Below are 22,773 nucleotides of genomic sequence, written 5' to 3'. Positions count from 1 at the left end.
CATGACCTCATGCAATCTCTCCTGTGGCTCTGTGAGATTGGTCTTAATTTACAGATGGGGAAACTGAGGCCCACAGAGCCCAGCAACTTGGCCAAGGCCACACAGTTGGTGGTGGAGCTGGAATGCAAAGCCGAGGTTCTGAACACCAGCTCCCATGCCTCCCCACGGCTCCCTCAGCTCTGGTGGTTGGGCGGGAACCCTTCCTGCCCTGGCCTGAGCTGCCAAATCACAGCAGGGCCCATCTGCAGGTCTCACTTCCCATTTCCAAATTCGGGGTTGGGGGTGGACATTGTCCAGCTGTGGGAGCACCCAGCTGGCCCTGGCACACCTAGGCCTGCTCTGGTCCCTCCCCTGATTTTACTGTGGGTAACACAGGTCTCTTCTGTCCTCTTCTGAGGCACTTGGTCCCTGTTTTCTAGGGGGCTTTAGTGCCTGATGGCAGGGAAGCCTTCCTCCCAAGGGGCTGCAGAGATAGCTGTCTGCCATGTCTTCCTGAGGGGTGTCCTCCCTACAGAGAATACCATTAACAGGCATGGTTCAATCCCCCAGCCCTCCTGGCACCCCCCCTTCACCATGAAGTCCTCTGGACACCCGTCATTCTGGGAACACTGGGCCTCTGAGTTTGGTTATGCTTTGGTCCCAGGAGAACTCAAGACTCAACTCTCCGGGCAGGCCGTATTGTGAAATGTAAGCCTTGTAACCATTTTGGAAGGTAGGCACTGCGATTCCCACTCTATAGATGGGGAAACTGAGGCTCTGGGAGGGGCTGTGATGTGCTCAAGGGCACACTGGAACTGGGGTTCGGAGGCAGGTTTCTGGGGTTCTTCACCTGCCTACCGCATCTGCACAGCCTCTGGCATCACTTACCTTTTCCCCTTTCGGGCCTGGAAGTCCCTGGAGAAGGAAAGTGGAGAAAGAACAGGCCTGAGTGAGGGGCCTAGGCTGGCTCCCCTTCTGGCTTCCCTATACCTCTGAGGGCAGAAGGGCCCATGAGGCTGAGCAGAACTGCGGGCGGCTGAGTGGAAAATTACACACGAGCTGTCAGCCCTCAATGGGAGCTGCCCTGGGTGGCCCAAGGAAGCTCCACACCTCAGTCCTCAGCATGAGGGATATGGGGGAATTGGGGGTGACCAACAAGGGCCCACTGGCATCCTTGCAGCAGAGAAAGGGGCACATGCACTGGCCACTCCTCTCAGAGAGCACACACGGTCGGTCCCCCACTGCTCAGCACCCGCCCCTGTCGTTGTCAGTGGGAGATCACTGCCCCCAAGCCATCTTTCTGGAATCTGAGAAGCAGGCAGTAGACAGAGATTCTATGTCCAGAGGCATTCTCTTCTTTTTCCTTTCTTATTTCTTAAAAAAAAAAAAAAAAAGCATTCTCTTCTTTAATGGTAGCAGCTCCTTGGAGTATGGGCTCCATCTGTCCATCTCTGTATGAGTCATCCATCCACATATCCATCCATCCATCCATCCATCCATCCACCCACCCATCTATCCATCCATCCAACCATCCATCCATCCATCTACCCATCCACTCACCCATCTATCCATCCACCCACCCACCCATCCACCCACTCATCCATCCATCCACCCACCCATCCATCAATCCATCTATCCATCCATTCATCCACCCATCCACTCACGAATCCATTCATCCATCCATCCACCCGTTCATCTACTATCCATCCATCCACCCATTCCCCCACCAATCCATCCATCCATCCATCCATCCAGCCACCCACCCACCTACCCATCCACTATCCATCCAACCACCCACCAATCCATCCATCCATCTATCCAGTCAGCATCCATCCATCCATCCATCCATCCATCTATATATCTACCGACTCACTCATCCATCCATCCACCTCAGATTACTTATTTAATTGTGCTTATGTCTCCCTGCATGTTTTGCTCATCTGCTGAGGCTCCTGGCCCAGATGTTGAGAACTCAGCTTGATGCCCACCAGGGCAGTCTTGAGAATGTAGCGAGGACACTGTGCCTGTGCCTGCTGGGAGGGGCTCGCATGCTTTGAGGGCTGACTAGACCCCAGGGACTGTGCCGTCTACAGTTCTCCATAGGTCCACAGCATCCCTATGAGAGAGGGATTCATGTGCCCACTTGACAGACAAGGAGCTTCATGCTTGGGAGGTGAGGAGGCCTCCCTTGGTCACCGTCAGCAGGTAGTGGAGCTAGATTTGAACTCAAGTCTGACACCCAAAAGGCTTCTCTCTGTGCTGAACCAAGTTCCAGTGGCTGCTTCCCTCCAGTGCCTGGTGGTCACTCCTAGCCCCACAGTGGCAGCCCCAGCCCAGGACCCCCTGGAATTGCCCTGTCATCACTTACGGGCTTGCCATCCAAACCCAGGGGTCCCTGGAAAATGAGAGAGAGAGAACACAGGTTACACATGGGGATGTCACTTCCTCCATGTCTTATGACCCAGGTGCATTATTCAGTGACAAGAACACAAAGCCTGTGGGAGCCCCGGGTCCGGGTTCAGTACATGTGGCCTGGGGCTGAGGGAGGGGGAGGCATCTGTGTGTTGTCTGCTCTCCAGAATCCCCTCCTCTGACAAGAGAGCCCAGTTCTTCTCTAAAGACCACCCCCCATCTCAACCATGGGGTCTGGGTGGGCTGCTGGGGTGGGCACGTGGCCGCATTCCCTCCGCCAGGGTGATGGGGTCAGCGATGAGCCTGGGATCCAAGGGGAGCCATGAGCATCTTGCCTGGGACTTAATGGTGGGGCTTTAGGGGCTTTCTTCTGATAGGGCTAAGCCTGGAGCTCCCAAGGACCACCATGTGGCTTGAGAATAAGCCAGCAGGGAGGAAAGCAGAGCTGAGAGACAGACAGAAAGACAGGGTCGAGGGCCTGAAGCTGAAACTACCCCTGCACACATCAGTTTGAGAGCTAATCAATACTTTTGTTTTGCCTTCATTAAGCCAGCTTGAATTGAGTTCCTGTCATTTGTAACTGGCAGAGTCTTGAAGGCTCTTTGAGCTTCCCACATTGCTGCAGCCTTTGCAGACAACAGTAAAGCCAGAGAGAAGCCGAATCACACCAGGGTGGGTCCAGAGAGTGGGGGCACTCAGGGACCTCCAGGCCCCCTGCAGAGTCTGCAGACGGCCAGCTGCACAGCAGCCTGTGCCAGACACCCCTTCCCCTGTCCACCTACCACCCACTCAACAAAGCCTCGCCTAGCTCCCCTCTGTGTGGGAGTGGGGAGGAATCCAGCTGGCAGGGACGCTGGGACCAGGGCCGCCTGGTCTCTGTCAGCCCCCTCTTCCTCCCCACCACTGTCCCCTCACCCTCACATACACTTCACTCTTGGCTGCAGCAACGACTCACACAGCTCCACACTTCTGAACCTTTGCACACACTGTCCACCTGCTGGGCACATCCTTCCCTTCTCTGTCCATCTTCAGCTCAGTTACCTCGTCTTCCAGGAAGCCTTCTAGGGTTTTCTCCTTCCCAGAGTCAGGCCATCTGTCCCTGTTCCCACCACATACATTCTGTCGCATGTGACAGGACCTGTTGTTAATGTGGGGTCTGTACAACTCTTCCTCTGTAGAGTCAGGAAAAGGGTCTAATCCCTGTGCCTCTGGTATTGGATGGGGCCTGGCAGGCAGCATGTGCCCGGAAAATGTGTGCGAAGTCAAACCAAGGAAGTATGGCAAGAATGATGATGGTGCAAACGCACGCACTGCATAGTAGAAAGGGAAGGCGGAGAGGTGGAGGCTCTGTCAGCTCCTAGCCGGGAGGGCGCATTGTGGGGACAGTAACGTTGGGGTATTTGGACCTAACAAGTGTGTGTGTCGGGGGGAGGGGAGGGCCCTGTAGGCAAAAGAGAGCAGCCTGGCCAAGGAGGGATGGGGGACCCTGTAGGCGGCGGAGGAGCAGAGGGGCTGCGCTGGCCTCAGCGCCTCTCATTGGCCCCCGACCGGTGGCCTTCACGCAGCCTTTGCTCAGGCTGTCCCTGCCTCTCTGGGCTTCCGCTGGCTGAGGACGGACTCCTGGGCCCAGCATCAGGGTCCTCCATGGCTAGGGCCAGCTTCAGCCATTTGGTCACTCTGCACCCCTGTCCATCCCTGAGCTCTCTGGCTTCTTTTGCATCTTCATCCCTCGGCTCTCTGTTCCCTCTGCCTGGAGTGCCTTCCCTGCGTCTCCAGCTGGTAGGAGGCAGCTCGTACCCCGGGACAGCCTCCTGCTCTAGAAAGACTTTCCTGGCCTCTGGTTCTGGACACATCTGGGAGCTGGCCTCGTGCCTGCCAGGTAGGAGGTAAGCTGGTGGCTTCCCTGGCTCAACCTCCAGACTGTCTCGTGTGGAGATGGCCCATCTGCCCATTCCCAGATGGTGTGAGAGTGGCCACTCCATGTGGCGCTTGCGGCCAGGGCCTTGCTGGCGGCAGGAAACCAGGCAGTTCTAAAAATTGGTGTCAGAGTGCTTCTGGCCACCAGTCTTGTGGTCACTGAGGGTTTGGCCATCAGAGTGATGGCCTGGGGACAGCTGGGGTCCCAGAAGAGTGGGAGTGGGGGTATTCCAAGGTCTTGGGGATTCAGGCCCTGGGGGCCCCAAGTCAGGGCCTCAGCCCCCATCACAGGTGTAGTTCTAGTCCTTGCCATGAGCCTTCCCGGAGCTGCCCTAGCTGGACAGTGTCCTCTTGCCAGTTCCTAGCTGTCCTGATCCCGGGGTCCACACCCCCAGGCCTTCTGCCCTCAGTAGTACACTAAATTTGGCTCTGCCTCTTGTCCCCCTACCCCCCGGCCCAAGCCCTGCTGGGTGTCCTCAAGGTCACGTTCCACTAAGCATCCCCACCCTGGACTCCTCCCCCGGGCCTGACCCCACACACATGGCCGCCAGTCCTTCCTGGGTCTCTTCAAGGAGCTCTTCATGGCCCCCACTCGGTCTCAATCACACAGCAACCCTGTAAGGTACATGTCATCATCCCCACCTTACGGAGAAGGAAACTGAGGCCCAGTGAGGGGAAGACCTTGCTTAGGGCCATGCAACTGGAGAGGTCTGGGCCCTGGCTCTCCATCCTGTCTGCACCGCAGGCCCCTGCCGTGGTGCTGTCTGGCCTCCCGGCCACTCTCTCCTGCTCTAGGCCTTCATACCTCTGTTAAATCCTCCCTGCTCCCAAGGGCCCCCTGGATGTGAAGCACGCAGAGCCGCAGGACTCTGCCTTTCTAGAAGTGCCCGTGGAAGGGAGCCCAGGCTGTCCCCTTGGCCTCAACCCCAGAGGGAGCATCTCAGTGCTGCCGGCTGTTTCTGGAAGTGTCCACCGACTGGACCTTATTATGGCCGCAGGCCTCCTGCCTCCTGAGCTGGATGCTGCCCTCTGTCAAGCTAGGACTATTCCTGGGGGGTCACTGATGGTGCAGATTTTGGTCCCCAAGGCTTCTTTCTGATGTGTGAGAAGCCCCGTCTGTGACAGAAAACCAATTTTCACACCAAAGGCCCCGCCTGTATTTGTGATCACAGAGCTCTGGGAGTTTTTACAAGTGAATTCAGTTTGTAGCTTCCTGATAGAGTCAGAGGGTGCAGTGTGCACAGTGCTCTTGGGAGTCCCCACCAAGGGCTGAAGGGAAGTCAATTCCAATTCTCGGAAGCCGAGCCGGTGCCTGCACTGGCACTGAAGCTCCCTGTGTGAAAACTGACAGAGCAGACGGGGCTGGGCCAGCCCCTGGGACAGAGCCGACCCACAGCCAGGATGACACCCGGGCAAGAAAGCTGTGCCCAGGCCCCCGAGCTCTCTGTGTGGGGCAGTGGCTGACCTTGGAGAAGCTGCTGGGTGCGTACGGTCACTGAGGAGGGGACTCCCAGGTGGGCCAGGAAGGAGCAGCCTGGGGCTTTGGAGTCAGATTCACTGACCTGGCTTAGGGATGTGGTTCTGACCTCCCCTCCTATCCTGGGGAAGTTGGGCCTGCCCTCTGGGTTGGAGGACCCTGGGCTGTGAACCTCCAGGGGATGGACCCTGCCCACAGTTACCCTACAGAATGCCTTTCCCAAACTGGTGTCCCACAGCACACTGCCCTGCAGGGTGCCAACAGGCTTGCCTGGAGACAGGGGTTCCACGGTTGAGTAAGTTTGAGAAACACTGGGTTACACTCTGTGGAATAGGTTTCTTTCCTGCAGGGCTGTCTGAGCCATCATTTTACTTTGTGGGTCTTTAAAAGGACAGTGCTCCTTCCACCCCTGCAATGGGCTCAGTGGACTCAGCCTCAATGGACTCAGTGCCTGGCTGAGTCATAGCAAAGCAACTGAGGCGTGAGGCTGTGCAGACCATCTACAAACCAAGTGTTTCTACTGGTGGAGCGGGGGCTGAGCCCGGCTCTGGGTGCTCTTGAGAGGAGGACAAGCGCCTCAGGGAAGGGCCTGGGGCTGGTCTGAATGGAGCCAAGGAATGCATGGGGTGGGGGGTGTGGTCAGGCTGGACAAAGGCATGGCAGGGCAAGTGTCCAAATGTCTAAGCCCGAGGGAAGTCCTTCTGAGCAGAATGATGGCTGTTCTGAGCAGCTGGGCGGTCTGGAAGGGCAGAGCCCCAGACTGGGCAGGGGCATGCCTTGGGTGGTGGTTGGCGGGAGGTGGGGGGTCTCTCCTATCCAGGCAGCCCTCCCCTACCCCAGACAATAGGGCACTGGCCATCAGCTGCCCTGTTCCTCTCCCAGCATCTCCCACAGAAGGAGTGGGAAGGGAAGTATCTCGGGGAGGTTTACCACCAGCTCACAGAGCGAAGGCCAGGGCTCAGCCTTGCAGGGCCCAGGTTCAAATCCCTCCCCTGAGCCTGAGCTTCCTCATCGATGGATGCCACAGCACTGTCCCCTGAGCCTGAGCTTCCTCATCGATGGATACCACAGCATTGTGCCTGGAGATGCTCGTGACCGTCCAGCTCGCTCCCCCGCCTGATCAAAGCCCTTGAATCCACCAGAGGTTTTCAATGCCTTCTGTCCTCTGAGAAACCCCACAGCTGTTTACAAGCCTTGGTTCTGCTTTCAATCACTCTCTCCCTGTGGAGACCAGCCGGGCTCCAGGATGTTTCCGGATGTGTGAGAAACAAACAAAGCTCTGGGCTGCTGTCTGGGCGGCCAGCTGTCCTGGGACCCTGGATGGGCAGCCCTCCCCCAGCCCTGGTGCTGCCTCAGTCCCTTGCCTTGCTCAGGGACCGGGGTGTCCCTGAGCCTCAGTTTTCTCATTTGTGAAATGCAGGTCATACCATTCTCCTCTCAAACAACAAGTTCAAATTGGGTCCCGGGTCAGTGGCCTTTGTTTCCCAGACCAATGCAAGATGTGAGGCCCCACGGGCAAGCAGACACTGGATTAGGGTTTGCCCTGGCCCTGGGGGACAGTGCTGGGAGCGACCCGTGTGTGGCCTTCCAAGAGGCCAGCAGCAGGACCCTGGACGGTGCCGCTGGCTCTGCCACCTGTGAAGCTGAGGCTTTGCTCTCTCCCTCCCTCAGCCTGTTGCGTATTTCCTAAGCCGGGTCCACAGAGCCATCTTTTGAGGCATATTAACAAGTGTTGAAACCATCCCTATAAACGTTATAAAGTTAATTAGGGAAGAAGGGAGGGGGAGGAACAAAAATAAACCAAGCTTGCGGCACACTCAGCACCATCATGAGGTTAGCGTGCTCCCTGACCCCTTCTCGGAACTGTTTTCCTGCTGCCTCAGAATCACGCAGGTTCTCTTACAGGGTCATGGTTCCCCCTAACTGCTCTGTCGATGCCAATCTGAACGTAAAAAACTACCTTTTCCCAACTCTTTCAGAGCCTGCACACCAGTGAAACTACAAAGTCAGCTGGTCTGAAGGATCTCGTGGGAGCTGATTCACCGGAGTGCAGTCTCCACATCCTGCTGATTTCAGCCCCCAGGCCCTGACCGATCAATGACCCCAATTTTCCAGCCCCTCACCCTCCGTGATCCCCTAAAACACCCTGGCCCAGAACTCCTCGGGGGGATGGATTTGAGGGTCTCCTCCATCACCTTGCTGGGTGCCCTGCAATCCTTAAACTCTTTCTCTGCAACAAACCCTGCTGTCTCAGTGTAATTGGCCTGGTACTAACACAGCGGGCATTTGAACCTGGTGGTCCTATAACCGTGTGGCTAAAGAGGGGAGGTTTCCTGGTGAAGTACATTCGGGATGTGGAGTATGGTGGCTCCATCCCTGGAGTGTCGTGATGCTCATCTGCCAGGAAAAGCCTGTGCTGACCGTCTTGCTCTATGTCAGGGAAAGGTCCAGGGCTGGCCCTGTCCTCCTGACTGTGGCCCAGCGCTCCCCAAGATCGGCTCCAGCATCTGCTGAACTGAACCAAACAAATAAACTGGCCGCGTTTAGATGTAGACAGGAGTAAATGCTCAAATCGGCCAGAGCTGGGTGCCTGTCTTGCTTTCTGGCTGTAATTAATGCTGACGGCTCCTGTCAGGGAATGGAGCCCTCAAAATGCACTAGGACAAGGCCCCTGGAAGAAGGGCTTACCAGGATTATCAGGCCAGGGCCTAGTAATTATGCCCCAGATGTTGACAATTCATCAAATTACAAGGCTGGTGGGGCCTGAGGTCCCAGCCTGGGAAGTGCACATTCCTGTGTGAAGGTTCCCTGAGCCTCCTCCCAGCTCTCATTAGAGCTGGCTGGTGGATGAGGGGTGGGTGGGCAGCCCCCTTCAGGGTGGGTCAGCACCATATGGTTCTGATTTCTCAGCCTAGGCTCTTTGTACACACATGGGCTGCAGCAAGACTGTCCAGGGCTTAGCAATTTCCCAAACTCAAATTCTTCGTGCTAGGGAAGGGAAGAGAAGACCCTCCAAGTTAGGTTCAGCCCAGCTGTTGCTGGTGCCCTGAGGGTGGCACAATGTTGCTCCTGGATCACTTCGTCCTGGGACCTAGGGCATTTTGTAGAGTGGGCTCTGTAGTGACCTATGCACCTCAACTCAGCAAACTGTAGGAGCTTCAGCTGGGTGGGGTCCCAAGAGCTTGCACCAAGGTCAGAGACTTGCCCCTCATGTGCTCCTCGGCCTTGCTTGGGCTGCTGCCCTCTGTGCTGCTCATCTGTAATGTGAGGGGCTGGAATTGGGCAATGTCTTTCCTGGAGCCAGGTTTTATTTGATCCGTGCAGTTAAAAGAACCCCGACTGGGCATAACGGCTCATGCCTGTAATCCCAGCACTTTGGAAGGTCAAGGTAGGAGAATCGCTTGGGCTCAGGAGTTTAAGACCAGCCTGGGCAACACAGTGAGACCCCATCTCTAAAAAACAAAGTTAGGTGTGGTGGCACATGTCTGTAGTTCCAGCTACTTAGGAGGCTGAGGCAGGAGGATTGCTTAAACCCTGGAGGTTGAGGCCGCAGTGAGCTATGATGGCACCACTACACTCCAGCCTGGGTGACAGAGTGAGACTTTGTCTCAAACAAACAAAAAAACAAAGAACCCCAAACCAAATGAATTTGTCACATTTAAAAACTGCAACCTTTTACATAAACGTCCAGAGTTTGGGTTTTTCTTGAAAAGCTGGGAGATCTCGCAGACCCTGGCCCACAGGCTCCACCCTTCCCTGTGGTCTCACACCTCGCCCGCTGCCCATGACAAGGTAACTCGCCAGCTCTGCCGGGCATCTGATTTGTAACCCTCGGCCTAGAAAGCCTCCCAGGGCCCTTTCAGCTCTATGATGCTGTGAGGCTGTGAAACCAGCTGGCTTCTATTCTGGGGAGAGGGCCTGCTCGGTGATGCCTGAGGGTGCTGGAAGTAATTACATGTATGTCCATGTCACACATCATGGCTAGCAGAGGCAGTGTTTACAGTGCAGTGCCTTTGAACCGATCCCAAAATACCTGTTGAAATGACACATTTGCCCGTGACTGGTGGGGAGAGACATGATTACCCTGTCAGGTATCAGACAATACTGTTCCTCATTAGTGTGGCAGAGAGGAAAGAGCTTGACTCCCGCAGGGTGAGGGAGGATAGAGGATTGGGCCGGCAGGCTGGGACGTGTCTGACTGAGCTGCCCGGGCCACCAGCTCAGGCACAGCCGGCTGTTCTGGTGGAATGAAGTCTGGGGGAACACACCATCAGCTCCTTTTGGTGCCAGCCATGGATGGGGTGGAAATCTGGAGTAGGGAGCAGCAGCTGACCGGAAGTGTGACCGTCACAGAAGGGTGACCGCCACAGCGTGGCCAAACTCCACGAGGCAGTCTAGAGGGAGACAGCGTGACCAGGACAGCTCGTAGCACACCCTGAAGCTGCAGTCACTCTGCCTCGCCCTGTGGCCCCTGGACCACGCCCCGGCCAGGCTCTGCCCTCCTGCCCCACCCTTGGGGCACGGTTGGTTTCCTGGTCTCCCTGAGAGCTGCCCCCTAGGCTGTGGCATGGGCCCTCCTTGGTTTCCACAGACAGTTGTCACCCACTGGTAAAGAATTGGTTGAAACCTTAAAAATGCAAAGGTTTTTTATAGCATTTGGATTTCCAGCTTCTCTGGAAATGTTGGAAGATGTGGTAGTGGTGACTGCATGTGCGGAACTGCATCCTGATGGGGCGGGTGCCCCCGATTCACCCCAGGCCCTGCCGTTTTCTCTGCTCTCCTGCGCCCAACCAGCCTCACCTATTTTCTCACTTGCCGGCCGCTGCAAGCGTCGGTGAGCCCGTGAGCCTGCAATTCTAGCTCAGGTCCATCTCTCCAGTCCTCCCACCCTCCTGGGCCAGCCTCTGCCAGGCTCCTTGCCTCCTGCCCCACATACCCATCCTTCCTGCACAGTGAAGGAGCAGGGCACATCCTGATGATGATGTCCTGCCCCGTAGACCTTGGAGTGAGCTGCTGAGTTTCCCTGGAGCCCGTTTCCTCCTCTGGAAACTGAGTGTGTTGCGGATGGAATGGCTCCCTGGATCTGGGCTCACAGCGGGCAGCAGAGGAAAGGTGGGTTGATGAGAGTAGCTGTCGTGCGCTGCGCCAGCCCTGGGGCAAATGAAGCCAGGGGACAGAGTGGAGCTGAAGCAATGTGGGCCCTTTCCTCCCTGTCTAGATGTCACTGGCCCTGACCACAGGCCGGCCAGGCAGGAGCCTCATCATCCCCATTTCACAGATGAAGATCTGGAGCTCAGAGAGGCCAGGACACCAGCCCAAAGCTTTGCTCAAGCCCTGTGCCCTTCCTGCTGACTGCCCCTCCTCTGGCTGCTGTAGCATGTGGCACACCCTCACCCACTGCCCTCAGGGCAAAGCTATACCCCCGGCCTGGCATTCAAGGGCAACCTCTTCCTCCTGAACGCCTCCTTCCAGACTCATGTGTCACCTCCTCTGAGAAGCCTTCCTCAGCTCCCACCCCCTCCAGTTTCTCACTTATGGACTCATTGCTCTGTCTTCCTGCCACCTCTCCTCCCACAGTGACCAGCCACAAGGCTCCAGTGCCCACCACAGATGCCCTTCCTGACTGGAGGATGTGCAGCCTTGGCTCACACACCCCTGGTGATGTGGAACTCTCTGCTTCCCAGGCAGACTGAGGGGTTTGCAAAGATTTTGTTTAAGCCTGGTCCTTCTCAGGCTAGACCCTCCACCTTGCAGTGCCTGGCTCAATTGTGCCCAGAACCTCTACGTGGCTGGGAAGATGAGGCTGCAGGCTCCAGCCCGGGGAGGGCTCTCAGCTTGGCTGGGTGGGGCTGTAGGCCCCTTTGTCCAGCCACCCAGGGTGGAACTCCAGAGTGGACAAGAGATGGCCAATTCCTCAAGGCTGGGTGCTCCAGGGCCACGGGCTTCTCACCTCCCGCTACGCCCTTACCATCCCGGCCCATCTTGGGTGCACCCTCTCTCTGGATGTTCCCCCCGAAACTCCCCACTGATCAGCATCCTCTTCACCTTCTCACTTCGACTCACACCTCCCTTCATCCAGGAGGTGCCCCTGACCCCGACCAGGGCAGGTCTGGGTTACAGGAGCTCCGCTTCCTAGCTCTGGCCACGAGGCATAGTGAAGCTGGAATTTGTGGGAGTTTTTTGTTCTGTCTCCCACTCAACCACAGGCTCCAAGTGGGGAGGGACCCCCGGATGTGTTTCCTGCTACTGTATCCCAAATGCCGAAGCGCCTCGTACATAACGAGAACACAGTAAATACCCACTGAATGGATCAACAACGGTGAAGGGAACGATTCTCGGAATGATCATCCATCCTGCTGGCTCTCGTGCCCGGCCGGGGAACACTAGAGGGCGCGCTTGACCTGCTGAAGGCTGCCTCCAGCCCTGGCGGACTCTTGCGCTGGACTCCTGCCCTTGGGCCACAGCCTGGGCGATCAGCCAGAAGGCTGGCCATTGAGGACTCAGGCCCTAAAGGGGTGCCTTCAGCCTCACAGGCTCCCCTGGCTGGCATCAGTAACGGTCAGAGCAGCGGGAACGGTCCCTGAACCCAGTCCGTGTCCCCAACTCTGAAGCTCTCCTGGGGTCATCTCCTTGGCTCCCCCAACACCTGAAGGGGCTGAGGCTTGGCAGGGCTAGGGACGCGCCTGAAGCCACACGGACTATAGACCCCTGGGCCCATTCTGTCTCCACTGCATGGGCTGGACGTTGTGCCAGCCCTGAGTCCTGGTAGGGGGCAGCTTCACACCCAAATCACTGCTTTCTCTTTAGTCTATTTGCTTTGAAGACCTGGGCTTGCCTCAGTGACCCTGTGCAGGTCTGTGAACATCTTCTTCCATGTGATGGGGCGAGGATGCTGTGGGGCTGGCCTGTTGCCTGGGGAGGCGGGAGGGGGTTCCTGCCAGTGACCACGCTGCAAACATATCACAGACAAAATAGCAAAGTGCAGGGCCCACTCCCTCTGCTGGGCCCCCTACACTGCTGTCCCTGCTAAGTCACCTCCCAGAGCTGGGTGTGGACAGGAGGTACCTGGGCTGCTGCCAGGAGGATGCAAAAAACTGCAGCAGATACAGAAGGCATCTGGGAGCCGAGGGCGGAGCAGCAGCTCGGGCCCCGCTGACCTGGGGTGGCTGCCTCCTGTGAATGGGCTGCCCCACATGGGGCACTCATGGGGACACTGGGGACAGCGTTGGACCAAGACAAGAGGCTGGACGCAAGAGACTCAGGGCCCTGGGGAGAATGGCCAGCATGGTGGCCCTGGTTGCATCTCCCTGAGGTTCCAGTCTGCGTGCCATTATCAGGGACTCTGCAGTCAGCTTTCATCCGGTCCCAGCTCCACTAGAATCTGGGGACTGTGGGGCGGCACTGTAGGGGTCAGACAGAAATGAGATGGAGGATGTTGAAATCTAAAAACAGATGAATTTGGGATATTTCAGATAAATCGTTTAAATCAAAGCTGTTTTTGAACTACAAGAATGCAAGAGAGCCTGTGAACGTGCGGTGCTCCGTGGGCCTTTTTTGTTCACTTGATTAATTCCAAACCGTCCATCCGAGTTCTTCATTTCAAAATTGGTCCCAGGCCGAGGCCCGTCTCACAGACCACATTTCAGCCCAGAGCTCTCGCAATCCCCTGGGGCCTCGGCTGTTGCTGCTCCCAGGACTGAGGCCGGAGACGAAGTGCAGTCACTAATCTCTCGACTCCAGAGGGGCTTGGGCACGGCGCTCCGGGGCCCAGGAGGTGCCGTGTGTGTGTGGTTCTGGGTCTGCTCAGAGCTGACCTGCAGTGCCTGCCAGCCCTCGTTTCTCAGTTAGTCATTCAGGCTTCACCAGCAAATTAGTGCAACCGCCTCCTACCCACACCCCTTCCTCCAGTTTCTGCCCTGTAGCCAGGGAGGCCTTTTCTACTTTTTAATAATTAATTGATTGATTTAAAATTTTATTTTTTAAAACAGACAGGGATTCGGCCAGGATCGACAGCTCATGCCTGTAATCCTAGCACTTTGGGAGGCCGAGGTGGCCAGATTGCCTGAGCTCAGGAGTTCGAGACCAGCCTGTGCAACATGGCAAAACCCCACGTCTATTAAAAACACACAAAAAATCAGCCAGGCATGGTGGTGCGCGCCTGTAATCCTAGCTACTTGGGAGGCTGAGGCATGAGAATCACTTGAACCCAGGAGGTGAAGGTTGCAGTGAGCCAAGATCATGCCACTGCACTCCAGGCCTGGGCAACAGAGCAAGACACTGTCTCTAAAAAAAAAAAAAAAGAGATGGAGTTTTGCCATATTGCCCAGGCTGAGCATGCCCTGCTCCGTTCAGCTGCTCACCTGCAGGGACACCCTGCACAGTGAAACAGAACTGGACATTTCATTACCACGGGAAGATTTAGAAATTCTTCCTAATTTCTAATAATGGCTATGACACGGAGGTACGAATGAGGACTAGGAGAGGAGGTGAAATGAAGAAATGGACTTTTAAGTTTAAGTTAGACTTACTTTTTGTTTTTCTTTTTTCGGAAAGCTGGTAAGCATCCTAACAATCTGATACCGGGGTGGAATACAGCAGTTGGGAAGGGAGGAGCAGGGCTGGATACAGACAGTATGAGCAGGAGAAACCAAACATCCACTCCAAGTGTGTGTTTCTTGGGGTGGTCTGAGAAGCACTCTCCTGCCAACACACAGAGCATCCTGGCCCCGGCCCTGCTACCGTAGACAGCTTGAGAGGCCGGCTGGTTGGTGTGAGAGAGTGGGGTCACACAGCCTGGGTGCTAATCCAGGCTTTGGCATGCAAACAGACCGTGTGTCTCAGCTGAGTCCTGTCACCCTCTGAGCTCAGATTTCTCATCTGTCAGGTAGGGCTGAAACCACCAGCCTCCCATGGTGAGACGGCATGCATGAGTCTGCACCCAACAAGCACTCAATACTTGCACCTGCTTCCCTGGCACATTGGAAGGGCTTTGGGAGATGAAGGGTGACCGTCTTTTCTTCTCTGTTCCCAAAGGAAGCACCATGAGGGGGAGATCTCCAACCCTTTGGCAGTCTATCTCTTTTTTTTTCTTTTCTTTTCTTTTTTCTTGAGACATGGTGTCGCTCTGCTCTGTCACCCAGGTTGGAGTGCAGTGGTGTGATCTCGGCCCACTGCAACCTCTGCCTCCTGGGTTCAAGCGATTCTCCTGCCTCAGCCCCGCCAAGTAGCTGGGACTACAGGCATGTACCACCACACCCAGCTAGTTTTTGTATTTTTTTTTTTTTTTTTGTAGAGACAGGGTTTCACCGTGTTGGCCAGGCTGATCTCGAACTCCTGACCTCAAGTGATCCATCCGCCTTGGCCTCCAAAAGTGCTGGGATTACAGGCATGAGCCACTGCGCCCGGCCAGGACAAGTCATTTCTGTAAACACAGAGTCAAGTTCCATCCCCCAGCCCTTGCCTCTGTCTTGGTTCTACTTGGTGCAGCTCTGGGAGCTTCTTTGGCTTCACCTTCTATCGTTTCCCTGTCACCTGCTCACTCACTCCTGCCACACTGACCTTGAGTGTACCTGAACACACAAAGCTTGCTCCAACTTCATGACCTGTGCACTTGTTTTTTCCTCTGCCGGGATCTCCCCCAAGATCTCTGGAGCTTTTTCATCATTTAAATCTCACTTCAAGGTTACTTTCCTCAAGAACCTTCTGATTATTTAATCCAAATTATACCTGTCCATTCACCCAGCCAACACTCTCATCACATGCTTGTTTTATTCTCTTTTAAGTACACTAAATGATATCTAAGAAATGTTTAAATAGCTTTCTGAATGTGCAAAACAAACCAGAAAGTCACTAAAGCTTAATGTTAAGAGTTAAGACAAACTACCAAAGAAGAGGAAGAGCAAACATTGTGACATTGTAAATAGGAGATGATGAGAAAATCTAATGTTTTCTGTGTAAAAGTCAAAGTTCAGGCAAGATTAAGCCCTGCACGAGTGACAGATGGTTTCATCTTAGTCAGAAGCCACAGTTTAGAGAAGGAAAAAGGGCTTGTGATAAACAAGATACCTCCAGGAAGATGACATTGAGCTTCTAATTATTCATTCCTCTCTATCCCAGGGCAAACTCCCGTTCCCATATGGTTCTCTAAAGACTGTGACTGGGCCTGATCCATCTTTGTGCCACCCCAGTGCCCAGGCCAGGGTATGACACCCACCAGATTTGTTGAACACAGATAAGCCTCCTATTTCTGAGATGGCAAAATCACTTTATCAACATAAGTACCGATTACCACCCCAAAATGCAAGAGTGCTGCGCCTAGGGCTCCTCTGAAGGCCCAACCTTTGATTCACAATGTTCTGAGTTAAGAATTATCCCTATGCTGTTGATTCCATGACGTCTTCTGTCCCTGGACCAGCTGGGATCCAAAGCTCTTAAACACGGGTGATTTCCTCTTTAAACTCTATGCCTGCAATTCCAGCCTTTACCACGAGGTGACAGGATTACACAAACCTTATCAAAACTAGTTTAATCTCTGACTACTTCTAATTAAAATATGCCCTAAATTAAAACAATATTCATACATATATGCATATATTTTAAAACTCATATTGGCATAGTTTTAAAAGTATAATACCCACAGTTGGCCAGCATTTGGGGAAATAGACAGCATTTATTCATTGTTGGTGGGAACATAAATTAGTACAGTCTCCTGGAGGGCAATTTGGCAATACACATCAAAAGCCTTAAATATGTGCAAACCCTTTGGTGCAGCAATTCCACTTTTAGTCATTTATTCTAAGGAGATAATCATGGAAATAAGCTATATTTATTCCCAGGATGTTGACTGTAAGGGTGAAAAATTGTCAATATAAATAATTTAACTTTGAGACTAGTTAAATAAATGATATATCAGATCAAATACAATGTAGCCATTACATTCTCTAAGGATTTTCAATGATGTGGAAAAGTCTCATGCTATATTTAGTGAAAAAATAGTACAAAAAAGTATGTCCAATGTAACTGTATTTTAGATTATGAGACTGACGTGCTGCCTACTGCGCTAAGAAGGCACTTGTAATTCTATTTTTAAAGCAATAAATACAAAAGCAAACTTGGATATAAGAAATACTAGAACAACCACCAAGATAAGAGGACTTATCTGTGAGTGGTAGAATTAGAGATGCTTTTTCCTTGTGTTTTTCTTTTTCTCTATTGTCCAAATGTTTTACAATAAACATGCTTTTTGTTGTAATCGGAAGAGGCTGTTAATGAATCCTTGGGAGCAGAGAGGACAGGCCAGCCTGTGTACATGGAGGGCATGGACGGGGCGAGCCAGGCCCTTGTCGGCTCTGACTTCCTCAGGTCCACAACCTGCCCCACAGATGTGGGTGGCCCCTATGCCCCGTGTCCTCCAGCCACTCCTATCAGGTCCACATGTGGACCTGGTTTCAGCTGAGGGAGGCGGCCTGAGTTAATCCAGAAAAGCACCGACAGTCTCCACCAGCGCCCCCTGCCAGACTCTATCCTTGCTCTTAGAAAGTGATAAGATACTGGCACAAAGAGAAAAAAAGTAAGTCCTCCCTGAGGCTGGTCCTGAAGTTTACTAAGCTACAAAAAAAAAAAAAAAAAAAAAGACAAAAACCAAAGAACAAAAAAACAAAAAAAAAAAAACCCTTTTTCTAAAACCGACCATTCTCAAAGTTGTTTTTCTTTCCAAATATTGCAAATTTATACTGAGTAGATTGGAATGATTTCTGAAACCATCTTTTCTTCTATTGAGACTGTCAACGATAAAGAAAGACAGCGATATTTATGGAAGGACTGCCACACACAGGACCGGACACGGCCTCTGTGTCTCACACTCAGTTAACCCCTGCTCTGCAGGTGTGATTTCCCCAGGCCCAAGAGGGCCAGTAGCCTGCCCAAGTCCACACAGGTGACTGACTCAAAGCCATGGTGATCCTCTGCACATGAGGAGCCTCTGAGGTGGCCCAGGCCCTTCAGCACGAGGCAGTCACCCCAGCCTCTGGGACGACCACATGCAGCCATCTGCAAATATACCCCCGGCTGAGAGCCGGGCAGAGCCCTCCTGTCCTCCACAGGCCAAGAGATAGGAATTTCCGCTCAGGACTGGGCCCCAGGAGCCTGCAGAAGATCCTCCCCTTCCTCGAATGGGGAAGCCGCGCGGGGTGTCTGCCCCACCCTGTGGGTCTCACGGAAGGAATGGCCCGGGTGGTGGTGTGAGAATGAGCATAGCTGGTCTTGCTACTGGTGCTGGCCACATGAACGCCCTGAATCCAGCCCACCCGGGGAAGACGCCTGCCTCCGTGTGAAAATGGGGGTCTGCGTGTAAGCTGGGGCTGGGTGACCTCAGGAAGAAGGCCATCACGGGCTGTGATACCAGCTTCCTGGAGACTTTGACAGGGTCCCCTCACCCCTCACCAGGCCCAGCCTGCTCAGGCTTCCCAGTGATTGGGGAGCTGCTGGTAGGACCAGGGGCACGGCTGCCAGAGCTGCCTACACACAGGAAGTGGGGGCTTGCTGGACCCCAGCTCTCCTCCTTCCAAGAAAGCTCCCAGCATCAAGCCTGAGGGACACCTGCGGGGCTCCACACACATCCATCTCTCCGTTCCCAGCCCCGACAGTCACAGCACCCCTTCTCCAGGCCAGGCCCAGGTGTGAGGGAGCCCGATACCACCCCCACACTCAACTTCATCTTTAATTCCCGACAGTCCTGTCACAGCCCCAGGGACAGCAGCCCCGGGTTTGCCCTGACTCATGTTCTGGGTGCTCTAAGCCAAGGGGCTTTCCTTTCCCAAGGCTTCACAGCGAGTAAGCTGCAGAGATGAGAACCATGCCCAGCTACTTAATCTACACCCAGCCAGCCTCCTGCCTGTCGGCCACAGGGCCAGCTTCCCACCCCACCCAACTGCGTCCTGGGAGGAAGGAGTGAGAGAGAAGAGGCCTCTGTGGGACGCAGACCCTGGCACCTGCTCTGGTGTGGCTGAGAACAAGCCCCCTGCCCCTCCCCGGGGTCAGCAGGCAACATCCTCTCCGATGCTCGAGGCTGGTGGGGAATGGACCGCTGGGTCACTTTGCTCAGAGGAAACAATGGAGAAGAAGGGGAGGAGACCGCTCACCCACTGCCCACCCTCTCCCCTCTGGACCTGTGAATACAGAGTAACCCGGGGTGAAGGGAACTGGGTCATGCCAGGAGTGCTTCTGTTAGTCTCCGGTCCTCCCGAGCTGGTACTGGTACAGCGAATAATGCCAAGACGCAGGGCTGAACTTTCCAGCGAAAGCCTGTGCTTCCCCAAGACGCTGGACGCCCAAAGGTCTGGGGCTGCCGTGCGCGGGAGATAGGAGCCTGACCCCTGCCCAATCAGAAGAGCAGCTGGGGACTGTGGCAGGGCCCTAACCCCAGGTGTGCCATGGGATGAGGGTGGGTCCCAGCTGTTTTTCACATTTCATTCTTACTTCCGCAGAGTCTGAGAGGCCAGGCTGCTCGTTGCTGGGGGAGCTGCCCCGACTGCCTGGGAGATCCCAAACTTGACTCAGCCCAGCACGGGGCCACTCTGGCATGAAGTCAATGTTCCCCAGAGTTACCACCAAGTCCTGGAGGGCTGGGTTTGTGACACATTTTGTGCCTTCATCTCTGCATTCACAGAGCAGGATATTAAAGCTCAGAGAAGGTGAGCGCCTTCTCTAAGGTCACTTCGCCAAGAGGAAGCAGAATGGACCCACATCAAGTCTCCCTGGTGCTGGGGCTGGACTCCTCTCCTCCACTGCAGGACCAGGGGCCACCGCTCTGTATTGCCGGCCGTCCTGACTGCACAGATCTGCCCCGAATCAGCCAGCATTTCCCTCCCTGCATCTTCCTGCCCTGGAGGCACAGAACAAATCTGCCCCTCCCTTGACGGCTCTGCCAATCTCTTCTTCTGCTGGGGTCCCCCCTGCTCTTTCTGACGTCCCAGGACCTCCAGATGCCGCTGCCACGACCCTCGACCCCCGCGCAGAACCTGACAGCGGCACAGCAACACTGCATCTTGCTGCTGACGTGGTGCTCACTTGGCCTGGGCTAGGACATCTATTCCAAGAATGCACTAACTTTTGGGTTAATTTTAAGAGATCTGCCAAGGGATGACACCACAGCCAAACTGGAACCAGCCAGTCTCCTGTTATGGAGTGATGACAAGGAGCGGTGGCTGGGACAGGGAGTCCTCCGCCCACTGGGAAGAGGCCCAGCCCTCCAGTGGAGCACGCCCCAGTGCAGGGGCTGGACTGTTAGCTCTTGGCTGGACTTACTGAAGAAGCAGTGGTAGGTGGATTCAGTGCCACCCAGACACCTGCTCAAAGTGCTCTGCCTTGCCTCCAGGGCAGTCCTGGAGATCTGTGCAGCCTTTACCTCCCCGGAGCTCACGCTAATCCCCTCCACAGAAAGACCACGGCTGCTGAGGAGCAGAGGAGGAGACAGGAGCGCAGACAGAGTTAAATCAAGGCTCAGGGAGAGAATATTGGTTTAAGAGAAAAGGGCAAAGAGAGCAAAAAATAAATGACAAATTACCGGGTAGCCATCTCGTCCTGATTGCCCCTGTGGTAATTAATATGTCATTAATAATCAGACTTTTGGCAGAAACCATATGGCAACACTTAGAGCTCAATCAGGGCCCAGCCCCCAACCCGCCCCCTGACAGCTGGTTGGTGACTTGCTCTGCAGGGGGAGGACTCAAGGGCTCCAGGGGTCTTGGGGGCAGAGCAGCCCTTTCCTGCCTCAGAGGGCCAGGCTGGAGGGACCAGGAGCCTCAGGGCTTCATCGGGGCCCCAGGCACAGTCGCATGTGTGTCCTCCCTACGCTGGCCGGGCATAGGGTAAATGCCACGTGGGGATGTGGGGTTCTGGAGGGTGGAGCCACAGCCACATGACCCAACCACGAACTGAAAATGCTCCTTGAACCGGGCCTGCAGAGAGGCCTGGAAGAGAGAGCCTGTTTCCTCTCAGTTGCCACTGGGATGGGGTGAACCAAGAAACAGAGCCTTAGAAGCCAGGAATATGGGGGGCGTTCACTGTGGCTGGATGCTTCTCTGCCCCCTAGTTCCGGACCCTGGAGCAGTGACCACCCTGCCTGTGTTCCACACTTGGGCACCCATCTCCCAGGTCAGACCCTTCCAGGTTGCAGCTTGAGAATTTCTGCATTTGTTTAATTCATTTAATATTTTAACTGCCAAGTTAAAAAAAAAAAACAAAACACTCTATAGCCCCCGGCGTTAGGTACTTCAGCAAGTTCACACACGCTATCCTCCCTGAGACAGCCAGGAAGAACTCAGCTGTCAAACATCGCCTGAAGCCAATAAATCAACACAATCCTGCTGGCTTGCTTGGCTCATGGTGGGGCTACATGCACCGAGAAGCCCAGATTCTGAAGGGCACTGATCGGGAAACAAATCATGGTACATGGAAGTAAAAAATAAAATGGCTCATCTGAAAGGAATTCCTTGAGAAGGTTGATTTTGGCTCTGGCTGACTGTCAGTGTGCTTCTTGAGTGGATTAATTGGGGTTTACCGGGCTCTGAGAAACTGACAGCATGAATCAAAGGCAGGCGCATCCTTTGCCCTGGAGAATGAATAGGATTTCTAGGGCCACTTGCAATCCCCTGCATTCAAAGCTGCCTCTGGCCGCCCAAGAGAAGTTCAAGGGAGCCGCCCAGTGCTTCCCTCATACCCTTCACACCCCTCACAAATGCAGTGACATTTTCCTCCTGCTCCAGTGCAACGCCCTCACCAGCCAGGTGTGCTCACAAGGTCTCAGCTGTCTGATCCACATTCTGGCAAAGAAGAAAAATGAACCCCAGGGTCTAGTGGTCAAGCCCGACTTATTCCTGGGACAACTGCCCCTGGGACTACAGCCCTTTCTGCCAAAGCACGGGACACTGAAGCATTTAGAAACATCAACTGTCACAGAGCATTTTAAAACTATGGGCGTGGTGCTAGCATTTCTGTGTACCATGGTGAGCCCAAGATTTGGCGACGAACAGCCAGGCTTGTGTGCTGGCTCTCTTGCTAGGAAAATGGTCACAGAACGTTCCAGTGAACAGGTCAAGCCTGTGGAATTCTGTGCCTGCATTCATCTACAAATTAAAATATAACATGACTCCTGTTATGACTGATTTTTTCCCCCCAAACATATGAGTTTTTTGTTTTTGTTTTTGAGACGGAGTCTTGTTCTGTCTGTTGCCCAGGCTGGAGTGCAGTGGTGCGATCTCGACTCACTGCAACCTCTGCCTCCTGGGTTCAAGCAATTTTTCGTGCCTCGATTTCCTGAGTAGCTGGGGTTACAGGCACCCGCCATCACGCCTGGCTAATTTTTGTATTTTTAGTAGAGATGAGGTCTCACTATGTTGGCCAGGCTGGTCTCGAACTCCTGACCTCAAGTGATCTGTCCACCTTGGCCTCCAAAAGCGCTGGGATTCCAGGTGTGAGCCACCGCACCTGGCCACTTTTTAATAGGACTGATTTTTTTTGAGGACACACCTCCCTAACCAAAATTATGTTCATGGAATTGCAACAGAGAGAGAACCAAACGTCTTATCTTTCAGAAGCAGACAGCACAGTCCAGGACACTTACTGGAGGACCTGCAAAACACAAGCAGAGAAGCCACAGTCAGCGTGGAAGGCAGAGTCCCCTCGCCTGTCCTCAGCATGGCTCCTGGCCACCTCTCCCCGGAAGGCTTTGATGCTGCCATGGCTGTTTCCTGCCACGGCCTGAAGCTGGGGGCAGAGCAGAAGGAGCACCTTTGCCCTTGGAGGGGCCGGGATGGTCACGGGGTGGTGGTGACAATTCCCATACGCATGGGTGCATGCATTCATGTCACCAGGCGGCTCTGGGTTCCGGCACTGAGTAGGAATCGGAACTTGTTCCTACTTAAAGGACGAGCTCTGGTGCTCCTGAGTGATGGTTTGTTTGTATTGAGGGCAGACTGGGGAAGCACACA

The 22,773-nt window shown here is 54.4% G+C and overlaps 1 protein-coding gene across 1 annotated transcript in view; it reads right to left on the bottom strand.

The window, feature by feature from the left end:
• COL23A1 (collagen type XXIII alpha 1 chain) overlaps positions 1-22,773 on the bottom strand; it is a 353,888-nt gene that overhangs the window by 30,109 nt on the left and 301,006 nt on the right. The window contains exons 4-7 of the mRNA XM_055285026.2: positions 22,407-22,414; positions 20,349-20,375; positions 2,348-2,374; positions 868-894 (exon numbers count right to left, since the gene is read on the bottom strand). Of these exons, the coding sequence (XP_055141001.1) occupies positions 868-894; positions 2,348-2,374; positions 20,349-20,375; positions 22,407-22,414 (89 nt within the window). The remainder of the gene's footprint in view (positions 1-867; positions 895-2,347; positions 2,375-20,348; positions 20,376-22,406; positions 22,415-22,773) is intronic.

This window comes from Symphalangus syndactylus, chromosome 7 (genome assembly GCF_028878055.3).
Source record: "Symphalangus syndactylus isolate Jambi chromosome 7, NHGRI_mSymSyn1-v2.1_pri, whole genome shotgun sequence".
In the NCBI taxonomy this organism is placed as follows: Eukaryota; Metazoa; Chordata; class Mammalia; order Primates; family Hylobatidae; genus Symphalangus; species Symphalangus syndactylus.
This window is presented reverse-complemented; position numbering and strand designations above follow the sequence as displayed.